The sequence below is a fragment of the Propithecus coquereli genome, unplaced genomic scaffold (genome assembly GCF_000956105.1).
Source record: "Propithecus coquereli isolate 6110/MARCELLA unplaced genomic scaffold, Pcoq_1.0 Scaffold283, whole genome shotgun sequence".
NCBI classification, from domain to species: domain Eukaryota; kingdom Metazoa; phylum Chordata; class Mammalia; order Primates; family Indriidae; genus Propithecus; species Propithecus coquereli.
Genome location: NW_012148430.1, coordinates 632,352 through 658,056, shown reverse-complemented (window position 1 = coordinate 658,056; position 25,705 = coordinate 632,352). Strand labels below are relative to the sequence as shown.

At 45.3% G+C, this 25,705-nt stretch overlaps 1 protein-coding gene across 1 annotated transcript in view; it reads right to left on the bottom strand.

Annotated features, from left to right (window-relative positions):
* The window catches only part of PTPRM (protein tyrosine phosphatase, receptor type, M), a gene marked incomplete at its 5' end in the record, with an annotated part of 602,721 nt that overhangs the window by 50,515 nt on the left and 526,501 nt on the right, over positions 1–25,705 (bottom strand). Inside the window, one exon of the mRNA XM_012648382.1 lies at positions 17,382–17,479. Within this exon, the coding sequence (XP_012503836.1) occupies positions 17,382–17,479 (98 nt within the window). The remainder of the gene's footprint in view (positions 1–17,381; positions 17,480–25,705) is intronic.

The window sequence follows — 25,705 nt, the reverse complement described above, 5'->3', positions numbered from 1 at the left end:
TCAATCCCTCTTTCATGCCTTCAGGCTCCTGGTTTTCTATCTGGTTTTACAGTTGCATCTATTACTTAATATTATTACTTAATGGCATGCAATACTTACAATAAGCACAAACTCGCATCCCTATCCCTAACACTTGTTTTCATCAGCTATAAAGAAACATGCAGCCTGATGTCTCTTGTGGAATTTTAAGTGTCATCTTAACAAACCACACGAGAAATCTGTCTTGTTACTTCCTCTCTTATCTCATTTGGATGAAAACTTGATTGGAAAGCAACATCATTCCAACTGCAGCCAGACTTTGGGAGTCATAGCTATTCACACTGCTTGTTCCCACCTTATTCAAAAGATTCGGCGTTGACTTTTAGCCATTCCCCAACTTTAAGTCCTTCTGCCAAAGGAGGGAGATTTGCCACCATCAAGGGCTATAAAAAGACTGTGTCACATACTCTAAAGATTATTCTGAAATGAGAATTTCAGAAATCTCTTGAGCAATGACAACATTATTGGAATACATATATATGCCCCAAGATACATCAGAGAGGATATTTCTTAGAGTGATACGTGATGTATCTGTTGAGAAAGAAATTGTATTTTCTCTCATTGTTAGTCTTCATAGGGTCACAGTGTAGGTCTACAACTGTGTAGATCTACGACTCTGCAAGTCACAGAACCATTCTAGCCCTCAGTTTCCTTGTGTGCCAAAGAGGATACTAGATTATACGGTGGCTAAAATGATTCCAACTCCTAAAATTATCTGATAACATGCCCCTTTACATTAATTTTGTGGGATGCATTATTATTATCCCTATTTTACAAATATATAATGTGAAATTGGGAGAGATAAGAGACAAAAGATTTAAAGGATCAACAGTGTGGCAAAGCTTGTGCCTGAGCTCAGAGCTGTGTGTCCAGGCTGTCCCACCAGTCACTCAGACAGCCTCAAAAGCCTGTGACAAGCAGACCCCAGTCCAGGCATTGCTGGGGGTACAGAAAAGAATGAGATGCGATTCTAACACTCAAGAAGAGACAGATGCGTAAATAACAAAGCTAACTCGATGCAGAATGAAAGGCAAGCTTAGTGGTCAAGAGCACATTCCCTGCAGCCACACTGTCTGGGTTCACAGCCAGGTCCCATTTATTAGGTGTGTGATCTTGGGCAAGTTACCTAACCTCTCTGTGGCTCCATCTTCCCACCTGTAAAATGGCATAATAAGAGAACTGCTATGAAGATGAACTAAATTCTTTTTTTGTAAAGTACCTAGAACATGCTTGGTACAAGCTTGTTAACATTTTAAAAATGAAAACTGCTGTTGGAAGTCAGAAGAATGTTAGTTCCAAAGGAAGGGATTCAAAACTTCACAAGGGAGACTACATTACAAAAGTCAAGAAGGATGAAATGCTGATTCCATGGGTGGATAGGAGGGGGAGGACATTCTAGATAGAGAAATTTGGCAGAGGGCATCTCTGGGCAGCCTGAGTGGTCCTGAGTCCCTGTGTGGTGGGGGCCCGGAAGGGTGGGATCCTCCGACAGCAGCAGGGAATAGTCCCCGTCTCATGACACCAGCTACTTCTGATCTGTTCTGGCTGCTACTTTTTGGTGCTATGCTTTGAAATAACAGGAATGGTGCTGGGATGGGAAGTATGTATTCAAGAGGAGGGGGTGGGCATGGGAATGGACTTTTGCAGGGCTAGCATTTTTAAAGGGTACCTAGTCCCTTTGTGTGAGTGCACGTAATCACTGGCACCACCCTGGGGCTCTCTGCAGCTGAGACAGCTGCCCTGCCCAGGTGGGCTGCTAAGTGCAAGGAGCTGCGAGAAGGGATATGTTAGTGGCTTGGGTATGGGGGGAGCTAGGAGCAGGGGGTAGGGCAGGTGACTGCTCATGACCATGTGTTAGGTAACTCCATCCCCGTGGCTTGCTCGTCTCATTCCCACTGCCTGCAGAGGGCAGCAGCTTCAGGCCTGGGTGTCACCATAAGGGGTGCACTCGAGGTTCCTAGAACTGATGAGTCGGGGACTGGGTCTCCTGTGTCTCCCAAGTTGCAAGGACTCTGGCTTAGTCACAGGCCTAGAAACTTTCTGGAAACACATGCCCACACATGTACACACACACACTTTCTTTTCTTCTAGAGGGATAGTATTTTATTTTTAAGGGCCACTGATAATGAAAGTTTTTGTAGCCTCTCTTAAAAAGAACATTTAATGATGACACAGTGTGGTATAACAGGAAGAAGCCTGGCGGGCAGGCAGGAGGGCTTGGGGCTAATTCTAGCCACGTTACAATCTAGCCATGTGATCTTGTGTAAGTCACTGAACCATCCTGGTCCTCAGTTTCCTTATTTGCAAAAGAGGATACTAGACCACATGATTGTTAAAAGTATTCTGAGTCCTACAATTATCTGATATGTGACTCTAGAATGTTGTTCTGTGGAAGACAGAAGTTAGGCGTGTGGGTTCCAGAGTTCAAATCCTGGTCCAAATCAGTGTGACCTTGGACCAGTTTCTTAATGTCTTTAAGTTTGTGTATTATCTGGTTGGATGACAATAATGTCTATTCCACGAGTCCCTGTGATGATCTAAAGAGCTGCCGCGTCAGCTGGCGCATTAAGAAATGTCCGGTTGCTGTCTGTGGCGGTCGGCACGGTTGGTGCACCGTTATGTCAGCGCTGCTGTCACAGAGACGGGAACAGCTCAGAGCAGAGCTCCAGGTGCTCTAGTTCTTATGACACCTGATGCTTCATGGTCTATACCAGGATTAGGAAGATAATGAACTTTAATGTCACGGATTGTAATCTGGGCTGAATGCCTGTCAGATAGTCTGGGGTGCACACTTGTCCCAGTTATTCTCTTTGGGGAAGTAAACGGCCCGAGGGGTGACGGCGGCAAGAGGGAGGAACTTACAAAGGCCTCACCGCGCTCACCGGTCCTGGCGCCCTGTTCCTTACTAAGCGCGAGGAGCCGCTAAACAGAGCCAAAGGCGCTGAAGAGCACAGTGACACGAAGCTCTGACCACCCAGCTCTTCACGGAACGGCGCAGAGGCCGTTCTAAGCGTGCGAAGCACGTGATGCAGCCTGTGGAACGGGTTAAAGGTCCTGCACGTTCAAGGCCCATTTTGGATTCTCTCGACCTTACAACGTCAGAAAGAATCTCTCCGTTGAGATAAGGAATGCGTCTTATTCTAGAATAAAAAGTTATCTGTTTAATCTGGAATTTTAAGAGATAACGGTTCTGTTTCTGTTTTACAGTAGACAGTCTGAGGCTAAAAGACATAAATCCAAACAGCGTCAGAGTCTGAAACATCCACTTCCCCGCTGTCCTGTCCCCTCTCTGGGGGCAGCGTTCCCCACACATGTCACTGTCGCCTGCAGCACTTCCGCTTCAGACTCTGCTTCTTCATGGTAGCTCCCGGCAAGTAACCCCCGAGAGCCCTGGTGGCTAACTCCTCCCTGTTTCCTCTTCTCGCTGTGGCCTAATGCGACCAGTCTGCTTCTGTAACACACAGCCCCCGCCATTTTCAAATACTGTCACCCAAATGCACAGTCTTTGTTCCCGAGGCCTACGAACCTGCAATCCAGGCAGAAGGAAGCACCTGCCGCACCATCTTCCCGTCAGCTGTGACGGGGGTTCTTCGAGTGGATTTTACACGAGAGGTGTGTCCAGAGCTGTTCCACCTTCTCGTTGCTGGAAACCTGATCCCAAAGACAGGGAGCAGTGGCTCACACTGTAAGCTGGTGTCCTCCTCTGGTCTTAGACGTGTGGCAGACACTTTCAGAGAGAAAACTCTGAGGCAGTGCATTCTGGTTGTTTGTAGCCTGCTGAATTAAATTCTTCCTTATTTGTTTCCTTAATTAGTGAAACTAAAGTAGAGATACTGGCGTGTCGCCACTTTGTTAATCTGAAAGCAATATGTAAAGACTCTAAACTCGTTCACTGGATTATTCTGTCTCTTTGGTCCTACTCTCCTGAGAGGCTCCGCCAGTCACTCACATATGTACTTGGCCAGACAACCCTCACCCTTCAGGGAAAGGTGGAGCAAGGACTCAGAAGATGAAGTGAGCAGATCTAGAAAGTAGAGAAGGGAAAGAAGAATTCTGCATTCAAGAAAAGGTGTCATTTACTGCTTTCCAGCAAATTGTTCAAGAATAGGATATACCTGCTGTGTGCAAGGTGGAGGGAAAACTGGCTTTCAAGCGCTCACATGAGCAGAACACAGGAGAGGGCTATCACAGCTTTGAGACCATCCCATATTGCGACCAATAACAGTGCCAAGACACTCCAGCTGTGCACGCCCAAGCAGGCAGGGATGTGCTGGGGCCATGCTGTACAGCTCTCAGGCTGTGATGCATCTGTCCCGGGCACACTCGTCCGTCTGCCACACATGCAGGCACTCTGCCCTCTGAAGCATTTTTTAGACACAAAGGCAGGTGACTGCCTACATGCACCCCAAAGACTATGGCAGTCAAAGTTACAGGTGACTGAGTGAGAAAACAGAGGATCCAAGCCCAGGGCAATAAAATGGCAAAGAGACAAGAAACCCAGCCACAGGTGCAGGTGAGGATTCTTCAGGGTTGGCCAGTTGTGGCAAAGCAGCACGCGTGTCTGCTGAAGGCAAGCGACAGGGCTTGACAATGGTGACCATGGAAGCAGGCATGAGGCACAGGCGTCTCCGTGGGCTGCACAGAGAATATTAAGGAGCTGATCTGCACACAGCTTGAAGTTACCTGGGAGCCGGGAGAGCGTGTTCAGAGAAGCACTTGCTATTCAGACCTGCAAATTTGCTTTGATCCTGCAATATCCTGCCACTGTGGCAATATTAGAGATGGCTGACACAAAGGTGTCAGATGACTTATAGCACATAAAGAATTGTCTCAAAGGCTAATTTGTAATTCATTGATATCTGAGTAAAAACGACTTTTGCTTTTTTTAAAGGGTCATGATAGATTACGCTGAATTACCAAGAACTTAATACAAAAGGGTTAATCGTGTAGGCTAAATGTAGATATATTTCTGTCATAGCGCATAGAGCTGCAGCACACTTCGTTCACATCCGTAAGGAATACATTACAGAGACTGGCTGCAGACTCCAGTCTGTCCTCCCAACGTAGCCGACATCACGGGAAGGAGAGCAGTGAGCAGAAATCCCCTTGTATGGTGATTCTGCACTAGCTTACGTGTTCCTTTGTAATTATTCTCCTGCCTCTCCAAAAAATTCTCTGAATGCTTTCTCTGCATCCAGCCTTTGGGGATTTACAGAGGAATCACCTGGCCTTTGTCCACAGCAGCCGTGGTCTGGTAGGGGAGGGCAGCATGGCAGCGCAATGTGTTGTGTTCCTTCCTTTACACAACTGTGTGTAACACCTCTATATGCAGATTGCAAATGTCTTGAAGGATTCTCTCTTTTATTCTCTGGTTTTCACCCGCAGCAGGTTGAGAGGTCACCTAATACCTGCTAGTTAACCAGTTGCATGCATACCAGGGAGAAGAACCAGCAGGAGAGAGGAACAAAGACTCCGGGGGGTTAAGGTTTCTGACAATGGCAACAGCAGAGACATAGGAGGTGTGAGAAAAAGATATGAGAATGATCCTCTCTTCCTCACAGGAAATTCGTTAATTCACTGTGGCAACTCATTCAGAACTCAGAAAGAGACATGATGGTCTTCACTTTGAACAAACAGCTGCTCTCAGCAGAGCAAAGAACATTTCTGAGATTGAGGTGAGGCGGTGGGTGCACGGGAGGCAGAGAGGGAGAGAGGTGCACACATCTGGGGAGAACGCATCAGGTACAGGGAATGTGGAAGTTGTGAAAGATCCAGTCTAGTTGCCTATGGAGGCAAATGTGAGGAAGGAGGATAGCTAGGCTTAAACTAAAATGTGTGTGTGTGTATATAAAAATATGTGTTTATGTTTATTTGCAGGAATACTGTCAGAATAAAGTTTACAGAAGTTGGGGTTAGCATTACAGATATGAAATTTTGTATAAGAAACCTCATTGCTTTAAGTTCTGAAATCCAGTACTCAGTATTTAATTTAAAATACTTAATAAGCCTTCAATCAGACTGAAGAGTAAAGTCATGTGGTTTCCTCCTTGCTTTAGTCTGAGACTATCTGTTTTCTTTTAGTTTCCTATTTTTAAAAATCACCACCCAATTTAGTAGTCAATGAAGTGTTTCCTAGTTAAATAAACTTGCTTTGCGTTTATATCTGTTTGTGCATTTTCTTTCTACTACAGTGTGCCATTCAATTGAACGGCTTTGCTGTCCTAATTGGATTGGCGGACATGGACGTGAAGTGCTAATTCTCTATGACAGGTAAACATTTCTGGTAAAATGGTGATTCCTGTGTACAAGGAGACCTTCCAGATGCGAAAGTCACACCTGCAGTTACCCAGGACACGACAGGTGTGAGGGCATCTTTACTGAATGACTGCGAGAGGTCTCCACAGGCACCGCGTCCTCTCAAAGGCTCCTTTGCTCCTGCACGTGGGAAACAGATGTGGTTCTGCTGATCGCCGGGTAAAGAAGGAGAAATGTGCTTGCGGGGTACGATGGCTTTATCGTGCCAGCGGATGAACCAGGGGATTGTTATAAGCAATTTTGAAAACTTTTGAAAAGAATGTATTCTTTCAAAATCAGAGCTTACTATAGTCAGATTCAATTATTTTCAAAAGAAGGTCTATAAATTAAAGAAGAGACTGAGCATCTTTTATGGTCTGTATAAATTAAAATATAGATTGATCACTGACAGAATTTGTCTCATTAGTACCTAATGATACCACGACATTCCCTTCCAGATCTACAAGATTCATGCACAACAGTGCAGACGGAACAGGAGTGGACGGCTCTCTCCTAAGGAAGCGACACTCCTCATGTCTTTGTACCGAATCGTTCCCTTTTAACAATCCAGACTCAATGCTTTTCTCCCACTGCTGGTATTCAGAGCCGGCCCAGCAAGTGCCCAGGCGTCTGGAAGCCATGGGGGATGAATACAGATCTGAACCATGGATGCTTTTGTCATTCAAATGGATCTCTTCAGCAACATGTAAACAACACATAGAAAAATATTCATGTAAATGTGGAATTTTAGAGTTCATTCTGTCAATTTCCTTTCATTTCAAGGACGTGAAAACTAAGGGTGGGGGTAAGAATTGGTTTTCAGTTCACCGAGAAATGCTCACAACTCCCCATCCCGCAGAGTTCCAGCCCCTGCAGTTCCCGGAGGACCGTGGCTGTTACTGGCTGTCCCAGGATCCCAGCCCATCTGCATCCTGCTGCCGTCACCTGAGTCTTGCTTACATCTGTCCCATCCTCCCATCCTTACCTTCTCCCCGGAAAAGAGGCCAGCTCCTCCTCCAGGATAACCCCCTCCCTGTGTCCCCACCGTGTCCCTAGAATAGCTCCTTCCTGGTCCCTCCAGCCTCTCATCCCTCAGCCTTGCTCCTTATGTCACCAGGAAGACCGGTGTCACCAGGACGGGTGCCGTCCCAAGCTTGTTTACATTTGGTTCAGTTTATTTAAGTGCATCCACGCCTGTTTCCCTCTGCAGGCTCAGAGGAAAAGATGTCATCCCTGTATGAAGAGCTGCGCCCTGCGTCCCTGCCCTCCTGCTCCTTGGCAAACACCCATCAGCTGCCCACTTCCCAAGACTGCCAATCCCTCCCTCTCTCCTGATTCTCCTCCTTAACACAGATATTGTCAAAGGTCTTTCACCTTACAAATGTCCTTTCATTGTAAATGCTCCTCTGTTTACAGCCCCATTTCTCTCTTCCCCTCCCAGCTCAGCTCCAGACAAGTCTAAACTCAGTCCACACATCCTTATTTTCCACTCCTGCCTGCATGCTGCAGGCCGGCTTCAGTGCTTGCCACCTGCAGTGAATGCGTGATTTGGTCCGTCAACATCCATTCCGTCCATTCATCCTTCCTAATGGATCTTTGACTTCCTTTTAGGGAATTACTTCTTCCCCTGGGGGTGGCTTGTCAGTTAGGGGCCATGCACTGCAGGGATGAGCACACGAACCAACCTGGGGAGTCAGATGCTCTGTCATTGTTACTGGAACCCTGAGCACCAGGAGAAGGGCACGAGCTCATGCTCCCGGCACCAGCGCCCTGCAGACTGCAGCTGTGAGACCCGTGTGGCTCGCTGGCCCTCTGGAGTCATTGCTGCCTTGCCTGTCTTTTGCAAGCCTTACTCTTCAACATTGCAAGCTCCTAATGTTCTTTTCCCTTTGGCTTAAATTAGCCGTAACCGGTTTCTGTTGCATACAGTCAAAGAACTCATCCCTCTGCAACTACAGAGGCCAAAGGTTGCTAATGAGCTTGCCCTTGTTTCCTTGTTAAGTCCGATGGCTATTTTCTACCTTTACATGACCCGCTCTGCCTCTGCAGTGTCTCCGATATGTCTCTCTCTGTGCCACTTCCCCACCCGAATCCTTCGGGGCTCTCTGTTGCTCATAAGCTGAAGCCCAGGTCCCCATGTGGCACAGCTAGCTCCCCGCGGCAGGGCCTCAGTTCTCTCCACACTGCCCCTCTCCACGCTCATCCTGAACACATCTGCGGCTTCCCCCAGGGTCCTGCGGCTGCCTCTGCCTGGAACACCCTTCCCTCCTTTCTCTGCCGATTAATTCCCACTTGCTCTCCCACACTCAGCTCCAGGCACTACTTGTTCTGGGAAGGATTTATCGACAGCCCCCTCCAACCCTAAGCCAAGTCTGGACGAGGTACCTGTGCTATGAACTACCGTGGCACTCTGTGAAACCTTCACCCTAGGATTTAATCACGCTGTCTGACTCCCCATCTCTGCGGACAGGGACACATTTAGTTTATCTTTACAGCCCCGGCCTCCTGTGACTGTCCCCGTTGAAACATACTTGTTAACTGAAGGAATCCCCTCCCACCTTGTCTGTGATTTTCCTCTCTTTCCCCCTTTCTTTTCTTGGTCCTTTAGTCTCAGATTCCAATGACATCTTCATTTCAGACTCTCACTTACACTTATGTCTACCCTATCACTGCACACGCATGTGCGCGCGCGCGCACACACACACACACACACACACAAGCATTGCTGCCCCTCCTAGGTGCTGCTCCATCTCTCCCTTGACTCGACTCACTTCTCCAAGAACAAGCTACGGCTGTGTCTTTGCCACACACCTGGCCACTCTTCCGCTGCCGTGGGGTTCCTGGTTCCATCAGCCCACGGAAACCTGGGGCAAAGCAGAGACCTCTCCGATGTGAACAGGAAGGCGCCGTGGGATGCTGGAGAGAGCACGGAACTGGCAGACCACGATGTCAATTCCAGCTCTGTGCCCTCGGCCAAATTATTGACCCTCACTCAGCCTCAGTTTCTTAATTCTGAAAAAAGGAATCCTTCCATGTCGTGACAGGGTTGAGGAACGAGCAATGAGGCTGCGGGAACACTGAGCGGGTGCCTGGCTCCGTGCGTTTCATCTCCCACCCTCGCCCTGTGCCTGGTTCCCTGGCGGGGCACACACTGCTCCCTGTCCCCTCCCTGCCGACGCTCTATCCTCTCTCAGTTCTCATGATTCTGGGTCTCCTGGCTCTCGCCTATTTCTCCCGCTTTCGCTTTCCAACCCTTCCCAGCTCTCCTACCCCTGACTGCTCTGGGATGCAGGGTCTCCTGAGCTCTGTCCTGAGTCCGTCTCTCTTCTCCTGTCACTCTCTCCCGGATTGCTGTGCCTCTGCCACAGCGCTTGTCACTTCGCAGTACACTTTTTTTGGCTGCCTGTCTTTTGTCCCTGAGACTGTGTCTTGCTCTCCCCCGTCTAGCCCAAAGCCCGGCACCCAGGAGATGCTTGTAATGAAGGAGGAATCTAAAATTTCATCATCTGTTTCTGTGTCTCCGGCTCACGTCTCTCTCCTGAGCTTTCCGGAAATCCCACACTGTCGTTCATTCAGCTTCTCAAAGTCAGCATGTCCAGAATGAATCACGTTTCCTCTCCTTGCCCCTACTCTTCTTGTGGGGTGGGGTGGAAAGAGACGCTTTCTTGGTTAACAGCCTTTATATCAACCCAAGCCACAACGGTTCAAACCCTGGTTCGTAGACAAATCCTCTTTTTCCCTTCTTAGCGCCCCCCACAAATGACGTCCAAACTCTGAGTCGCCCATAAACTCCCCAGACCACTGCCCAAACTCAAGCCCACATCGTCCCTCGCCTGGAGCTTGTTCTAACCCGCTAGCTCAGCTCTTTCCAAGCACTTCCGCAGCCTTTCAAGCTTGTGTGATAAGGACAGGTAGTGGGGAGCAGGGGTCTGAGGATGAATGACAAGTTTAGTCTCCGAGGCGCTTTCTGGGAGTCACAGAACACGCAGGTAGAGACCGGCCAGTGGGCAGTTAGAGATTCGAGATGAGTGTGGGAGGGAGGTAAGGCTTGGAGCGGCTTCATTCCTACCACAGCCGAAAGGGGGACAGTAGGTAAGAACGGGGAAGAGTGTTTGTTGAATGAGCATAAATTAATCAAAGGCTAAAACTGTAGGTACACAGGTCACAAAATATCAATCTTAAGTATCCAGTTCGTTAAAAAAGATCTAAGAAGGTAATAGGGAGAACTCAAGACGACACTTGCAGAAATGTCTGTAAAAACAATCTGCCTCCGAAGCCTTTAGTGTGTGGTAAAAAAATAAATAAACAAAAATAAAAAAAATTTGCCTCTTCCCTTTCCTGCATGAGTTGGATGTCCTGGAACAGCTTGAGAAATTTTATAGCAAAAAATATTACTATTATTTTGTACTGTTAGGCATTACCTAAGTTCTTGTTAGTAAGCAATACTTCCACATTTCTTATGAACGGGCAACCTTGTCTCTCTCTAGCTCCTTTCATTTATCCTGGATCTGGCAGCTGTTGCAGAAAAGCAGAGTTCTCTGTTGTGTGTGGCAGGGGCACTCGGCATCTTAATACGAATTCCTTGACTGTGAACCGGAAAGTTAGTTCTGATGTCTAGTGTTCATCTTAAGCTTTTTTCTTTTGTTACTCTTAGTGACAAATATTGTGAAAGGAATTTGGGGTCAGGCTCTTTGGGTAGATGATACTCTGTGAAGCCCCTGTGTAGGCGGGTCCCTGTCCCCCCTATCGTGACAGGTTAGCAGCTCCAGTCCCTGCTTCTTTCAGCTCCGAACATTTTATCATTTGTTATCAGAACTATTCACAGTGACTCCACAATAATTTTCCTAAATGACTGTGAGACCTCATTTGGATTTTTAATAAACAGTCACATTTTAATGAGGTCTTCATAAAACTGACTAAATATGTTTAGAAATCATTAGCTTAAATTACCGGTGCAAAAGTCTCCTTTGGGAGTCCCACAGATTTGGTTATAAGACTCTGGCAGATGGATTAGTTCAACACCACAACAGAGTTTTTGAATCTCCACACAAACGGTGTAAATGGGAATGCCTGGGAAACCGGCAACTAGATAAAAACTAAATGTCCCTCAGGTGGGTTCATTAAAGCGGGAAAATAATCACAACACACTCCAGCGCCATCGCGATGCCAGGTGTGCAGCCATCGGCAGGTGCCAGGGAAACCAACGAGGGTCCCTTCCCAGAACACAAGGGCTAAAAGGGGATGCGCGGTGGTGACAAGGAAGTATTAGATAATGACAGGTCCTGGCAGATGTACCGGGGACCCTGCTGCAGGGAAGTGCAGCGTCTGTGTCTTCTGCACCAGGTGCTGCGACAGGGAAGGCCTCCTAGGGCTCCAGCACCAGCAATTAAAGCCACCTAATGCAGAGTGCTTCAGGGCAAGTGGGGGGAGCAGGTCTGCAGCTCTGACTTAATAAATCAGCAGCAAGTCTGTGTAAACAAACACATCCACCCACTCATGCTTAATTCAGGAAGGACACACCGCGTGTGGTACACATGTTAAGTAGGTAGCTGTTGCCCTTAAAAACCATGTCATTTTGATTTCTTGGGTGGTTTGTTGTTTTTTTAAGCATGGAAAATGGGGAAGTCATCTCTAAACAAATGTGCAGGATTAACAATGGGAAACAGCCTGGAACGAGGTGAATGCTTTTTCCTGGAGGGAATATGGCCTCTTGTCAAAACCCCGAAATCATGCCAGACATTTCAAGGACAGATGCCATTAATTTCATTCCTAATTGAAGTCGGACCGATCCAAGGGGCTGATGGCCATGGGGGGAGGTCTCTTCATAGCTCATCCACGTCCCCACAAACCTGGAAAGGTGTGCAAGGGTTTTCAAAAAAATTTAACTTGTCACAACTAAAATTATTGAGTTACTTTAAGCCTATGGCCTTAGATTTATGGGTAAACCAGAAACCTAGTAATTACCTCCCCCCTTCAGCTACACCCCGTTGGCTGAAATTTCCACAGCTATTTGTTAGAAGGAATAGTTGCCACCACAAAAATCAACAGTGAGTGCCCTGGATATGACAGGGCCAAGTGCTCGATGGATGAAAACAGTGACCACTACTGCATGGAATTTTTATTTTTAATTTTTCTAAAGCTAGGCCACTTGAAATGAAACCTGGCTCCCTGAGAAATGTGCCACATCCAGCAGACAGTGGGCTTTAGTGTTTTATTACTATTTGTTTTTACCACAGTACTTTTACAGCATAATCTTCTTTTCATTTTTCAACCAAAGATTATGCTGTCCTCATCTTTCCTTAAAGTAAAAGGGTATATCATATGAAAGTAACTTAACCTCTGAAGCCTCAGAGTCCAGATATGGTGGCAAACTTTGGAAGTTCAGTTAAGCAAAAAATACATGTGCCTTTATTTTTTAAAAAAAATCCAGCACTAGCTTTTAATTATCTACTCTTCAAAATAATTTACCTTAGGATTCTCTTGTAAGCAAGCTCCAATGTAAATCCTTAAAATCTGAGGGGGTGAATAACTTTCTGGGAATGCAGTTATTATGAAGTTATTGTGCAGTTATTGCAAAGTACCTTGAAAACAGTCTCTAGATACCTCTTTCTTGCCACATGTGGGCAGTCAAAAAATATTTGTGAAATGAATTAAGGATTCAGATTTGAGGATCCATTTGGGGGGAATAAACACAAGTGCATGAGAACAGGTAAAATATTTAGCTTGGCTATGTGACAGTCTAGTGCATGCTAATCGATCTGTGACACTGCGTTGGAGCGTCCTCGTGCATTCGCATTTGCTGAGTGCCAGGCAGTGTGCCAGGAGGGAGGGGCCGATGAGGGAGACTGTCTTTTCCTTTGAAGGAGCTGAGCTTGCTTTCTGGTGGAGCTGACAATTTTTTTCAATAGTCATTGCTTTCACAGCAAAAGTAGGTAGCTTTGGTGTAGGGGGAAAAGGGGTAATTATATATGCTACTGCAGGTCTTAGGTTTGTTGGTGGAAACATGAAATTTATACTAATACCTACATTTATTGAGTGCTCAGAATGGGCAGAAACTTCTCTAACCACCTGATTTGTAGAAAGTCATTCAGTCTTTACAAGAATCCCGTGAAGCAAGTTGTTATGGCCTGAATATTTGTGTACCCTCGAAAATCGTACTTTGAAGCCCTAACCCCCAAGTGTGGAGGTATTTGGAGATGGGGCCTCGGAATAAGTAATTATGGTTAAATAAGGTCATAAGAGTGGGGCCCTGCTCCAATAGGATTAGTGTCCTTATAAGAAGAGACACCAGAGAGCTTGCTCTCTCTCCACCACATGAGGTCACAGAGAAGGTGACCACACGAAAGCCAGGAAGAGACCCCTCACCAGAAAGTGATTCCTGCCAGACCCTGATCTGGACTTTATAGCTGCCAGAGCTGTAAGAAAATAAATGTCTATTGCTTAAGCCTCCCAGCCTGTGGTGTTTCCTTATAGCAGCCTGAGCTGGTGGATACGTAGGTACCATTATGTCCCCACTTTCCTGAGAAAGGTTGGTGACAGGAGAGGCTCAGCACCCTCCCCCAGGCCGGGCAGGTGGCGCTGAGCCAGCCTACCTGCCCTCCCGTGCTGGCTCCCAGCAGAGATGTAATTGAAAGAAAAAAACTGGTTTCTGTATTTTTAGCACATAAAATACTGCTCTGTAAGTTTTTCCGCTTTACATAATGGTCCCATAGCATCTCCCCACTTGTCTTGTCACTTCACTTATTATATCCTTTGTCATACAGAAAATTTTACATTTTAATATCGTCAAATTTTCTGATCCTTTTCTTACTGTGTCGGGCTTTTAGTGTCTTTGAAACATTCTTAACAAAACAAATGTCTTAGATATTTTCTCTTATATTTTCTTCTAAGACCTTTAAAGCTTTGTCACGTTTGGGTGTTTATCTGATATTCATTGTTGGATGTTTTACAAAAGAGGGACTCTTTCTTGGGTCCACGTGGATAAGCAAACGTCTCAGCTGGCTTCACTGGAAAGCGCATGCATTTCCCACTCATGACGTATCTTTCCGCTTCCGCCTGAAGTCAGCATCTGGCCTGTTTTAACCTGCTGCTCCATTCCTTTCTCCCTAGCAGTCTGTGGCACCTGTCATTTTCCCTTTTCCTATAGTCCTTTTTCAGTTTTGATATCAAGGTTATACTGGCCTCTTAAAATGAAATGGTGTTTACTGATAATTTATAAGCAAGTGCAGCAAGCAATAGGAGGAGCTGTAGCAGGTAATGTTTTTTGGAGTGCACACAGTACTTCAAAAACTTGTTATAATATTTGAATTATCCATTCCTTGAATATTTACTATCTGTAAATACATGTGGGTCTCGTGCATTTCCATGGGTCAACTTTTAGCCATAATTCAATTTTTTTTTTTTAAAGACATGATCTCACTCTTTCTCACCAGGTAGAGTGCAGCAGTGTCATTATAGCTCACTGCAAGCTCAAACTCCTGGGCTCCAGTGATCCTCCTGCCTCAGCCTCCCGAGTACCTTGGACTACAGGTAAGCACCACTGTGCCCGGCGAATTTTTCTATTTTTTGTAGAGATGAGGTCTCACTCTTGCTCAGGCTAGTCTTGAACTCCTGGCATCAAGTGAACCTCCCAACTTGGCCTCCCAAAGTGCTAGGATTATAGGAGTGAGCCACTACTACACCTGGTCAATTTTTAAATAATTATCGTCTAGTCAGAATTTCTGTTTCTTTTTGAGTCAGTTTTGGAAAATCATATTTTTCTAGAAATAACCTATTCCATCAAACTTATTGTTGTTCATAGTATTCTACTGTGATAAAAATACCTATTCTATTCCTGACATTCATTATGTGGGTTTTCTTCCTTTGTTTCTGATCTATTTTCAGAGGTTTGTGTTTCATTTACCTTTCACAAAACCAACTTTTTATTTTGTTGACCTTTTTTATTGTTTCTGTGCTTTTTATTTAATAAATTTCTACTCGTGTTTATTATTTTCTTTTTTCCTTTTTTGGTTTTACTCAGTTCTTCGTCTGTCTTCTTGAATTAGGTGCTTAGTTGGTCTTTCTTTTCTAATAACAACATTTAAAAACATGTATTTCCTTTTTGGTACCACTTTATTTACATTTGATGAGTTTAATACTAGATGAAACTTTAGAAATCACAATTGTAAGTATTTCCAGATTTTATTAGGTGTTTCCCTTTGGTCGTGAGTTAGCAGAAGTGCCGTTCCACCCAGACCCTCAGTGAAGGTGGCTTAACTTCCTGGTCATCTCCCTGTGCTGGCGGTGCTCCTCTTCCTTCTCCCTCATTCCCTCTCTCTCCACTTCCCCAGTCTGCCCTCTGAATGGCTACGCTTTGTGGATTTTGGTTTTATGTGGTAGTCTCCATTCAAATTCTTGGCACTGCATTGCATATGTCTAAGATGTTATGCCTTGTCCTTGGTGGGCTTAAAACCCAAGGTCCCAGATCACGAAGAATAAAGCTGCCCCGCCCCCCACCAAGACTCACACAGACCGCCCTGCCCAGCCTCCTGAGGACAGGTGTGAGGTCCTCTCTCTCTAGGATCTCCAGGCCTCATTTTATATCTAGTCTCCAGTAGTTTACTTTTTGAGGGCTAAGCTAAACATTTTTAATGTATATATTTATATATACATGTGATATATAAATGCATTAAAATAAATATTTATATTTTAATCTAGAATTTCTAGATGTTCGTAGGAAAGCTTTCAGATTAATCTAGCATCTTTGCTAGAATTATATGTATCTCCCACTTACTGAATGTTCTCATTATGAGAGAACTGCAATATCTGTCTTCTTCCTGGTTTGTGCCTCCTGAAACCTTCTGAGAATCTTAAGAGAGAACCCCTTATGGCTTATGCCCCAATATTTCAACTCTAGGCTAACCTCTAGGCTGCCTTTGCTGAGGGTAAATCTCATGATGCCAACTTCTCTAAAGTTGAGCATACCATGGCATTCTAAATAAGGCAACTGCACCTTGTGTATTTGCTCATTTTAAATTTCACTTTGGAAGTAATCCTATAGTAGCATACACCTACTGAGAATATGACTACTTACGAGTTTCCTGGTTTAATAATGTTCCAGCATCATCATCATCCTCATAATATATATATGTATAGTTATAACATGAGGGAAAGCATATATTTTATTGGATTTTTAAAAAATAATAGAGTATGACACCAGATTCCTCCTCCACTAGGGTCTTTGAAATTATTTTCAAGTCAGTCTTTCCCAAATACCTGTTTGTACAGATACAAAACAGATCTTAGCACAGAGTAAATTCTCAGTAAGTATTTGCTGATTAGCCTGTGGACTGCACCACATGAAACTGCTATTACATCAGTTGATACCTGACTGCAATTAAATTAGTACAGTCGGAATAAAGTACGTTTCCAGTTGCACTACGTAGACTTAGGAGGGTCTTATGTTCTTCATTTTCTTTGATATTGAGCCGTTTTGTGATTGTTTTGCAGATAAACAAATACTATAGTATCCTCAAAAACAAAACCAGTACTCATAAACAGTTACTACAGAGAAAGTGAGGCCTTTGGATTAGATTATGATTTCTATTGTACAGGTTAGGAAACTGAGGCACAGGACGGTCACATCTCAGCAAGCAAAGATGCTGGAATTCTAACCTAAGGATTGAATCCAGCGCTAACACACTGTTTTTAGAGCCAATTTTCCTGCGTTAGGGAATGCAGTCATGTCTAATGCAGCACCCATTGAGTTCTGACACCCAACAATCAGCACTCATGCTCAGAGGTATTTTTGTGCACTCAATATAGCCTGATAAGAACTGCTTTTAAATCTTGAGTGCCTTTCCTGTCTGTTGCTATCGCAACAAATGAAAGCAATTCAGGCTATGTTTACTGATAATTTATAAGCAAGTGCAGCAAGCAATAGGAGGAGCTGTAGCAGGTAATGTTTTTTGGAGTGCACACAGTACTTCAAAAACTTGCTGTGTGCCTTACTTTCTCTTCCCAGCTAAGCAAGGAATAAAATGGCCCTTTGTGGTGGCCAGCCCACTTACCCTTCCCACTTCCACGAGGTTGGTCACCATGATGATGCTTGCAGTGTTTTCATGCCACACCATCCTCCAGAAGTCATAGATGGTCTCCTGCATTGGCCCTGCGGCAAACAGAACAGAGACTTTTTTTTCCTTGTAAGTTCCAACCAAAAAATTTCCGGGGCTTGCAAATAAATCTATTAATATCCACACTTTTATAGATGGACATAGCTCTCTGGTGTCAATGCAAAAAGGTACTCTTTCTAAAACTGCACCTATAGAAATACCAGATTTTTCATTCATGGTTGAGTTTTCTCATGTCATCAAACATATCTGCATTTGAGCTCTTTTTACCCCTCTTAAGCTACTACCGTGAAAAAAAGTTATTTCTCCATCATTTAGCTATTTATCTCCATAATACTCAAGAGTGAAATTTTAAAAAATGGATAACATTACTCTTTCTGCTAACAATTGGCAGATATCCCAAGGAAGTGGTATATAGAATGAAATGAGCCTCTACAGGAAAAATGGCCTTTTCTTGTTTCTAATATTTTTCTTATTCTGTGCTATCTGTCAAATTAATCCATTTTTTTTTCTGCCTGACTTTCTATAAGAGAGAGAGAAGTTAAGAGTTTTAAGCAGTTGTTGCACTGCCTCTCACTCAACACAAAGATTCCTGGCAGAACATGAGCAGCCATCTACTTCCTTAGCTCTTGGGATCTGAGCATTGAAAAGCTCTTTCCTATGGATTGGAAAGAAAAAAAAAGGGGGAAATATGTCTTACCAAAGCCCAGTGCTACAGATACTATCAGGTACAGAAAGTTGGAATTTAAAATTTCTTTTAATCCATATTAAAAAAAAACAAACAAACATCTACTTCATGCCCATGCATATTTGAGGGCATAAACGTAACAGTATAAATCTTTATAAGGAGAAAGGCTAAAAAATGAGAGAAATATAACTTCAAAGGCTTGGAGAGTCAGATGCTGTATGTGAAATCATACAAATGTTCAGGCACACTCAGGACCAGAACCGAATTGTACTACAGTATCTTGACATTACAGATTGCTGGATTTGGAGCTCCAATATTTGAATTTGAGATTTGCTTCTGCCTTTTAACTGGCTGTGTGATTTCGGGCAAGTTACTTAGCCACTGTGAGCTTCAGTGTCTTCTTTCTTTACCTATGGATCCCAGGAACACCTCTCAAGGTTATTTTGAGGATTCTTGGAATTAATGGACACTCAGGCATTTTATAAATAGCAAAGCAATAGAAGGAAAACAAGGCACATTTAAAGGTATGTATTAATGGTCATCCTTTTGCTGAGGCCTGGGCACTGAGGAACAGTGGCACACCCAGGGGGCCTTCAGTCACTGTCCATTCCTCTTGATCAATTAGCAATTGGTTCTTTCATAATTTTCTTTTTCTTCCTTCCTGTTGAGACTCCTTCCCTTCCCTCCATAAGTCTGACTTCTATCATTCCTCCCTTGTGGCTTCTGACTACACTCTTACTCTCCCCGTGGGAGGTGACTTGGTTTCCAATCCCTTTAGGGTAGGACCAGGCATGCCACCTCCCATGAAGCGCCACCGGCCATTTCAGCCCATGTCCCTTGGCATGTGCGTGCCATTCTCCTGATGTATAGGCTGAAGATTTCAGTGACTTTAATGTAAGGTTACAGTGGGGACAAGTAAACATCGGATTCCATCAATCACTACAGTTCTGGCTTGCAGAGAGGCACACTCATTGTGTACTTAACAGCTTGTTACTTATTCACAAGGAAAAAAATGTACTGAGTCCATCTTGGTGCAAACAGTCTTCCCAAACAAAGGGGTGACCTTCACTAGGTACACAGGCCTGTGCTACCTTCCCTGAAATGTCCAGAAATATTATAATAACAGTGCTGATGCCAACAGCTACAGTGGATGAGTCAGGGGTTCTAGCATCACCGACAGCATGTGCCTGCAGGAAGAAAAGCCACCTTTACTTTCAGTGGCCAACGGGAGTCTCCAGAGCAACTGGGGGCCCAGTTCTGTGCTTCTAAAGTGCTTCTCACTTATCCTTTCTTAGCAGTGGACACCCTGTGATTGATTAGTTCCCATCCCCCTGGAGGGAGCACAGCCCTCTTGGTTTACTGCTATTTCCTCAGTGCCTCATGCAAGGGCTGGCGCACGGTAGGAGCCCAATGAACGAATGAACGAGTGAGTGAGTGAGTGTGCATGTACGTGTAAGCTGTATTGTTATCAAGATGTTATACTGAACACACGCTGTGTTAAATAACATTAATATGTAATATTTACATGATTCCCTTTCTCAACTTGTACTTCTAAGATTATCTGTAGAAGCCTGAAAACACAGTGGCTTTGCTCCTTTACAATTCATGGAAAGAGGAGCATCTTTGCAAGGCTGTCTTCACGAGGAGTGCGATTATTGCCGTCCTCGGGCACTGCCCGGGAGCACTGGAACGGGACTGCTGCTCCCAACCTCTAAGCAGACCGCCCCCCAGCCTTCGCTGCCCCAAGGCTTTGCTTCCGAACTGAGCTCCGTCCGTCACCCTGGGTGCGATCCTAGCTTCCCAGCAGCTGTTCTCAAAGGAAGGCAGTGGTCCTCAATTCTAACTATATATTAAAATTATGGTGGGGATTTTAAAAAATCCGGATGTCTTAATCCAAGAGACTGATTTAATAGGCCTTGGGTGGGAGTTGGGTCTGGGTGTGTTTTCGAATCTCTCCTGATCTACAGCATGGACAGCATCAGTTCCACCTTCCAACTAACCATCAGGTGGTCTCCTATGGAGTTATAATTGTGAAATGCCAAAGATTTGTCTGTTGATTGTTATAAATCTACTCATTAGTCTACCTCTGTCTCCAAGCTCTGTGAATCAAGGAATCCCATTTTGCTCTGATTTAGAAGAAATTTCACTCATAAAATGTCATCTAGGAATATGGTTGTGCCACCTCACCACGGGAGCTAAGCGCCAGTTAAGGTGGCATGTGTTTTTCAATGTTCACTTAACTAAATCTGCATTATCTTTAAAATAAAGAGTGTTTATAAGCATTAGCGGCTCACTCAGCTGATGACATATACTTTAGTCTTCATGATTTTCTTACCCATTGACCTGCACTAAAAAAGATTAGGATAGAAAAATATATTAGGTGAAGTTCTTTTCAGCACTAAAAGTAGGTACAAGTATCCAGAAGAACTAAAAGAATTTGCTGTTGAAATCTAAAAATGAAATTGAACACGAAGATTATTCTAAGGTGATCTAAGAAAGAAAAAAAAAGTGCAAGCAAAGGCACCCCATCTCCTCCTGCATTTTGCCTGTTCCTTCTTGCCTCTGGCCCCCTGACGTGTGTGGGACTGTGCCACCAAAACCTGGCAGCGGTCTCCTGCGGCCGTACATGTGGCCCTTGCTGGCCTGGTCACTGTGGTAGTTCAGCAATAAAACTGCTCAGGGATGGGCACAGGAGATTCTTGGCTGATGATTCAAGGTATTTTCTTGAATGTTCATTCAAATAATTTTTTTTTGGAGGGTGGAAAATGGAAGAGGAAGGTACCCAAATATTAGACTTTTAATGCAAAATGTGTCAATCTTGTTTTTCTTTCTCTTCCCAAAATCTGAATAAATTATTACTCAGAGATACATGTCTCCTGGCGAAATAAAAAAAGTGTGCTGGAGGACAGGGCAGGGGTGTACTCTACTGTCACCGAGAGCTACTCCATTTGAATTTAGCAGTTCCTGGTGGAGTCTGAGTGGCTGTGACCATCCTGAGCAAATGTCAGGAGTCTATAGACACGTGCCCCGAACACAAAGTGGTTACTCTCAACACCGGCACCCTCGGAGGACTGAAATGCAGTGGGGACACCATGGGAGGCCAGTATCCCTCTGCCTTGACCTCTGACTCCCAGGGTCATGGGAGATCGCTCACAGAATGGACAAACTAAATTCCCAAGACAGGGAACCCAGAACAGCAGGAAAGGACTCTGAAAAACCTCCCTCTCTCGAGGTGTGAACAGGTGCAATGGCAGCCCAGGAATTTGATACCCACAGCTCCCGGCCGGGGGGGGGGGGGGGGGGGGGGGGGAGCCGCTATAATTGCTGGGTCGGTCCATTTACAGGTGTTTGCACAATAGGCAAGAAGGTTATTCTCAGCAGGCGTCCCCCTGTGGGGCTGCGGTGCTTGAAAGGTAAGGTCTAGAAATTTCAATAATATCAGGCCAGTAATACATTCCATTTCCTTCACAATAGCTGGCACACACAGACCTCTGCTGAGAAGGAAATGTGCAGAGGGGCCATTCTTGCCACCGACAAGCCCCAGAGGAATAAAAAATAAGGCAGAAAGAACCAGAGTTCAAAAAATAAAAAATTAAAAGCAGTGACAAGCGTTAAGTGGAAGACATTCGATGATGGGCTCTATTGTGGAAGATGAGTTCATGGGAAGCAAGAGATATTAAAAATTATCATTTTGAACCTTGATAGATGACTTGTACTCCTTCTTTTCACATTCGAATTTCTCTACAGTATGTTTTTTTTATGTTAACGAGAGCTGCTGAGAAGTCAAGGTCCCTTAAGCTCACAGTGGCATATTCAAGTTTTTTGAAGTGAGTAAAGATAGTATAAATATGAATTGGTATTCCATCATAAATAGAGTAATACCTAACATCCTCTGAACACTTATTATTTCCCAGGTCCTGTTTGAAGCAGTTAACACGTATTATGTTATTAAATTGAAAACTCACCATCCTAGGAAATAGGTACTATTGGTCTCCCCCATTTTACTGACAGGAGACTGAGGCACAGAGAAGTCAAGGAAGTTGTCCAAGGTCACACAGCTAGTGCGTTTTGAACAGGAGGTCTGACTCCATCACACCACACTGCCTCATGTGAATGTCAAAAACAACTCAGAAGGGTTCTACTAGACGGGTGTGTGCTGTACAATCCTTGCAATCCCGGCAAGAAGAAAACAGAGGGAAACTCAGGCCAACTACACGGAAACAATCCCTTGAAGAGTGTTTTTGTATCAGGTCACTTCTCTCCTTTAACATTTCCAAGGCCTCCCACTCGTACAGAATAAAATCCAACTTTTCGAGCGCAGCCGACCCCAAGCTTCTCCGCCTGCCCCCCAGGAGTATTTCGAAACAGCACACCCTGTTTTCCTCCCCCCATCCCCCGTGTTCAGAGCCCCAGCCACGGTGGTCGCTCACCTGATTTGCCAAAGCAGCTAACACACCTCCCAGAACCCACAAGGGGCCTCCCCCAGTCGGCCCCCTCAGCCAGAGCTCATCTCCGAAAACTGCAGACCTGTCATGTCATTTTCCTGCTTAAATCTCCCAGGGGCTTTCCGCCGCTGTCACGGTGAAAGCTGGGTTCTTCCGGCAGGCACCTGCGGCCCCGCCCAGCCTGCGCCTGCCCCTCCCGGGCCACCGTCTCACCTCAAGACCTTCCCCGGGGCCCCCTCCTGCTGGTGGGTCAATTAAAGCCCACAGGGCTGCTGGTCTCAGCTTAGCAGTCTGACAGCCACTTCCTCAGGCCACTTTCCCAAGGCGCAGGTCAAGGCTCCCTGTTTCTTCCTGACACCGAGTGTCAGCTGGGGGGCCGGTGTGTTTTTGACGCGTTTTCCTCAGCAGTCTGTGAACACGGCCTCATACCCAGCTTGCTTCCCTCATCCGCGCCACCTTCCTGGCCCAGTGGGGATGACTGGCCACCCTGCATGCAGTCGTCAGGCGCTGAGCCCAGTGTTAAATTCTGGCCTTTCTGTGCTAGGGATTCTGCGAGGTATGGGGTGCAAAAGGAAATAGTGTAAATATGGTCTCTACTTCCCAGAAGCTTAGAATTTCCTAAGGCAGAGGTAAGGCAAGAACATACTCGTCTCTCCCACGTCCAGCAGTAGGAAGTCTGGAATCCAGAGGACAGCAGCAATATGGCTCTGGGTGCTGTCTCCAGGTGGGCGGCACGTCAGCCTGGGGGCAGGATGGTCAGAGCAGCCATGGGGCAGGGTGGCAAGCCCCAAGGTGGCCTCTCATGGCTGGCATGGCCAGGTGGGACCCGAGGCTCCCTGGTGCAGGGACAAGGCTCAGGTGGGCTTCCGGGCTCAGCCGCGCCGGCTCGGGAACTGGCGGGTGAGGGACAGGCTTACAGCCGCAGCAGACCGGGGAAGCCCGGGGCTGCCCTTGGAGGACGGTCTGGAAACCAAAGGGGACTCTTGCTGTCCTTAGCTCTTTGTCCGCAACCAAAGAATGGAAGGGCTCTGGGCTGGAATGAGGGCTGGAAAGCAAGGGGGACCCAGGCCAAGGGTGTGAACAACCCAATGAGGTACAAACGCAGATAACCCGCACGGGCAGGGGCTGTGAGCCACCGTTATGCGCGGTCTCATTCATTCACCTCCGGCGGCAGGAGGCAGGGACCATACTCCGTGTTGACTTGTGAAACAGGCATAGGAGGAGACCAAGTGACTCTGTTAGGAACACGTGGCCAGTGCGTGGCAAAGCTGGGATTCCATCCCGGGCTACCCAGCCACACTGTTCTGATTTCAGAATGAGCTCAACTACCAGAGACCCCAGGACCTGTGCACGTCAGTCCTTGAACGACGTGACGTGACTGGTGCTGGCCTGGGTCTGGGACCTGAAGGAGGGTGTGTGTGACAGGGGTCCGCGCCACATGGGGAAGTCCGGAGGGAAGGGGAGGGGCCCTAAGGCAAGGTAGCTGCGGAGCCGCGAGGTCCGTACCGGGCCGTGGCCTGCGTTCCGTCCTTCCAAGGCCTCCGGCACCCGGCTGCCTCCCCCAGAACTGAAGACCACCGAAGGTGCAATGTGAACGTGGAAAAAGACGAGCCTGGGATTCGTGCATTCATTTTAAAGCTTTTGCTACATAATAAAAGTGGCCCTAAATTTCTGATCCATTATTGTTACTGTTGCTGCTGGCGATACCCTATAATAAGTATTATGAAGTCCGTTATTCAACATTTAGAGAATGAGAAGTCCCTTCAGTGGCTTTCTGAGTAAGTTTTTATTACAAAACTTGATGTGATTTTTCAGTATGATCCTTCCATAACATTTACGTCTATAACTTCACATTTAGTAGCTTTTCATTTTTGCAGCAGTGAAATGTGAAAGGTAAAATATGCCACCATGCTTTACGGGCTGAGTCTGCCTGTGTGTCACAAAGGCGATAATGGTGACACAAAACAGTTGGCTTCTGCATTAATAATCCTTAACATCACTTATTTGATAGATGTCTTTGCTCTCCCCTGGGGCTACTGATGTTAAAATCATGGAATTTTTATGAATAATTTGTGATTTCAGCTGCAGAATAAGGATGCATCCCGGGGCACGGGATGTGATTTGCTTATTTTCCTGAATGGCTAAGAACATCCTCCCAAAATTGCCATTTAAAAGAAACAATAAAAATCAACTAATGAATTAGAAGCAAACACACAGGGGATTGTTCTGTGACGGGAAAAATCTGGGAATATTTTATTTAACCTAAATTCAAAAATATCACTGGCAGCATGTTAAAATAGCATTTTCTAAGGATAGCTCTCACGTCAAGCACTCTTTATGTCTAGAACCACAGGGTTAGAAACGTTCACCAGTCCATTGAAATTTTAATTTAGTGACAGCAAAAGAATAGAAAATAGGCATTGGAGCTATAATAAAATGCACCTTTTTAGAAGCAGTGTCAAAAGCAATGTCTTAAATAGTAACGTTAAATAGTGTTTTCAGTTAATAAATTTCAGTGGTTCCCACACAATGACAAACCCCTTTCTCTCAGCTGGAGTAGGGTTTCCTACCCTGCGAGTCTTTCCCTTCACCGGCTCACTCTGGTTAGCAGGTACGTGCCGTTGGCCCTGTCTGTTCTAAATGCACTTGCAGGTGTGTGCTCTTCCTAACCTAACGCTGGCACATGCTTGCAGCCGTGTCCGGGACTATTTCCTCTGGAACCCACAGGTTGATGTTTACATTTCATTCATGCCATTTCCCCAAATTCTTCTTTCAGACTGTGGTAAGATAGTGTGACAATATTAAGTGTGCAGATATTTGTAGCTTTCTCTACATAGTTAGGTTCATGGAATGTTTGTCTAGGTGTACTAATAGAACATGTGAAATCCTGATGGGACACCAAAAGGTTATGTCAAATTTAATTAAGAGAATGTTGGCGTAAACCAAACATTAATGGACAGAATGCATATAAACACCAGAACAGCCTGGGAAGTATTTGTAGACGATATCAGCTACCAGCTTTCAACCATTATATCTTTTTTGGTTAAAACTTTTTCATTTTAGTCATATATTCAGTTTAAAAACTTATGAAATATTTAAAACACAAAAGGATAAAGAACTGCATAGTAGAT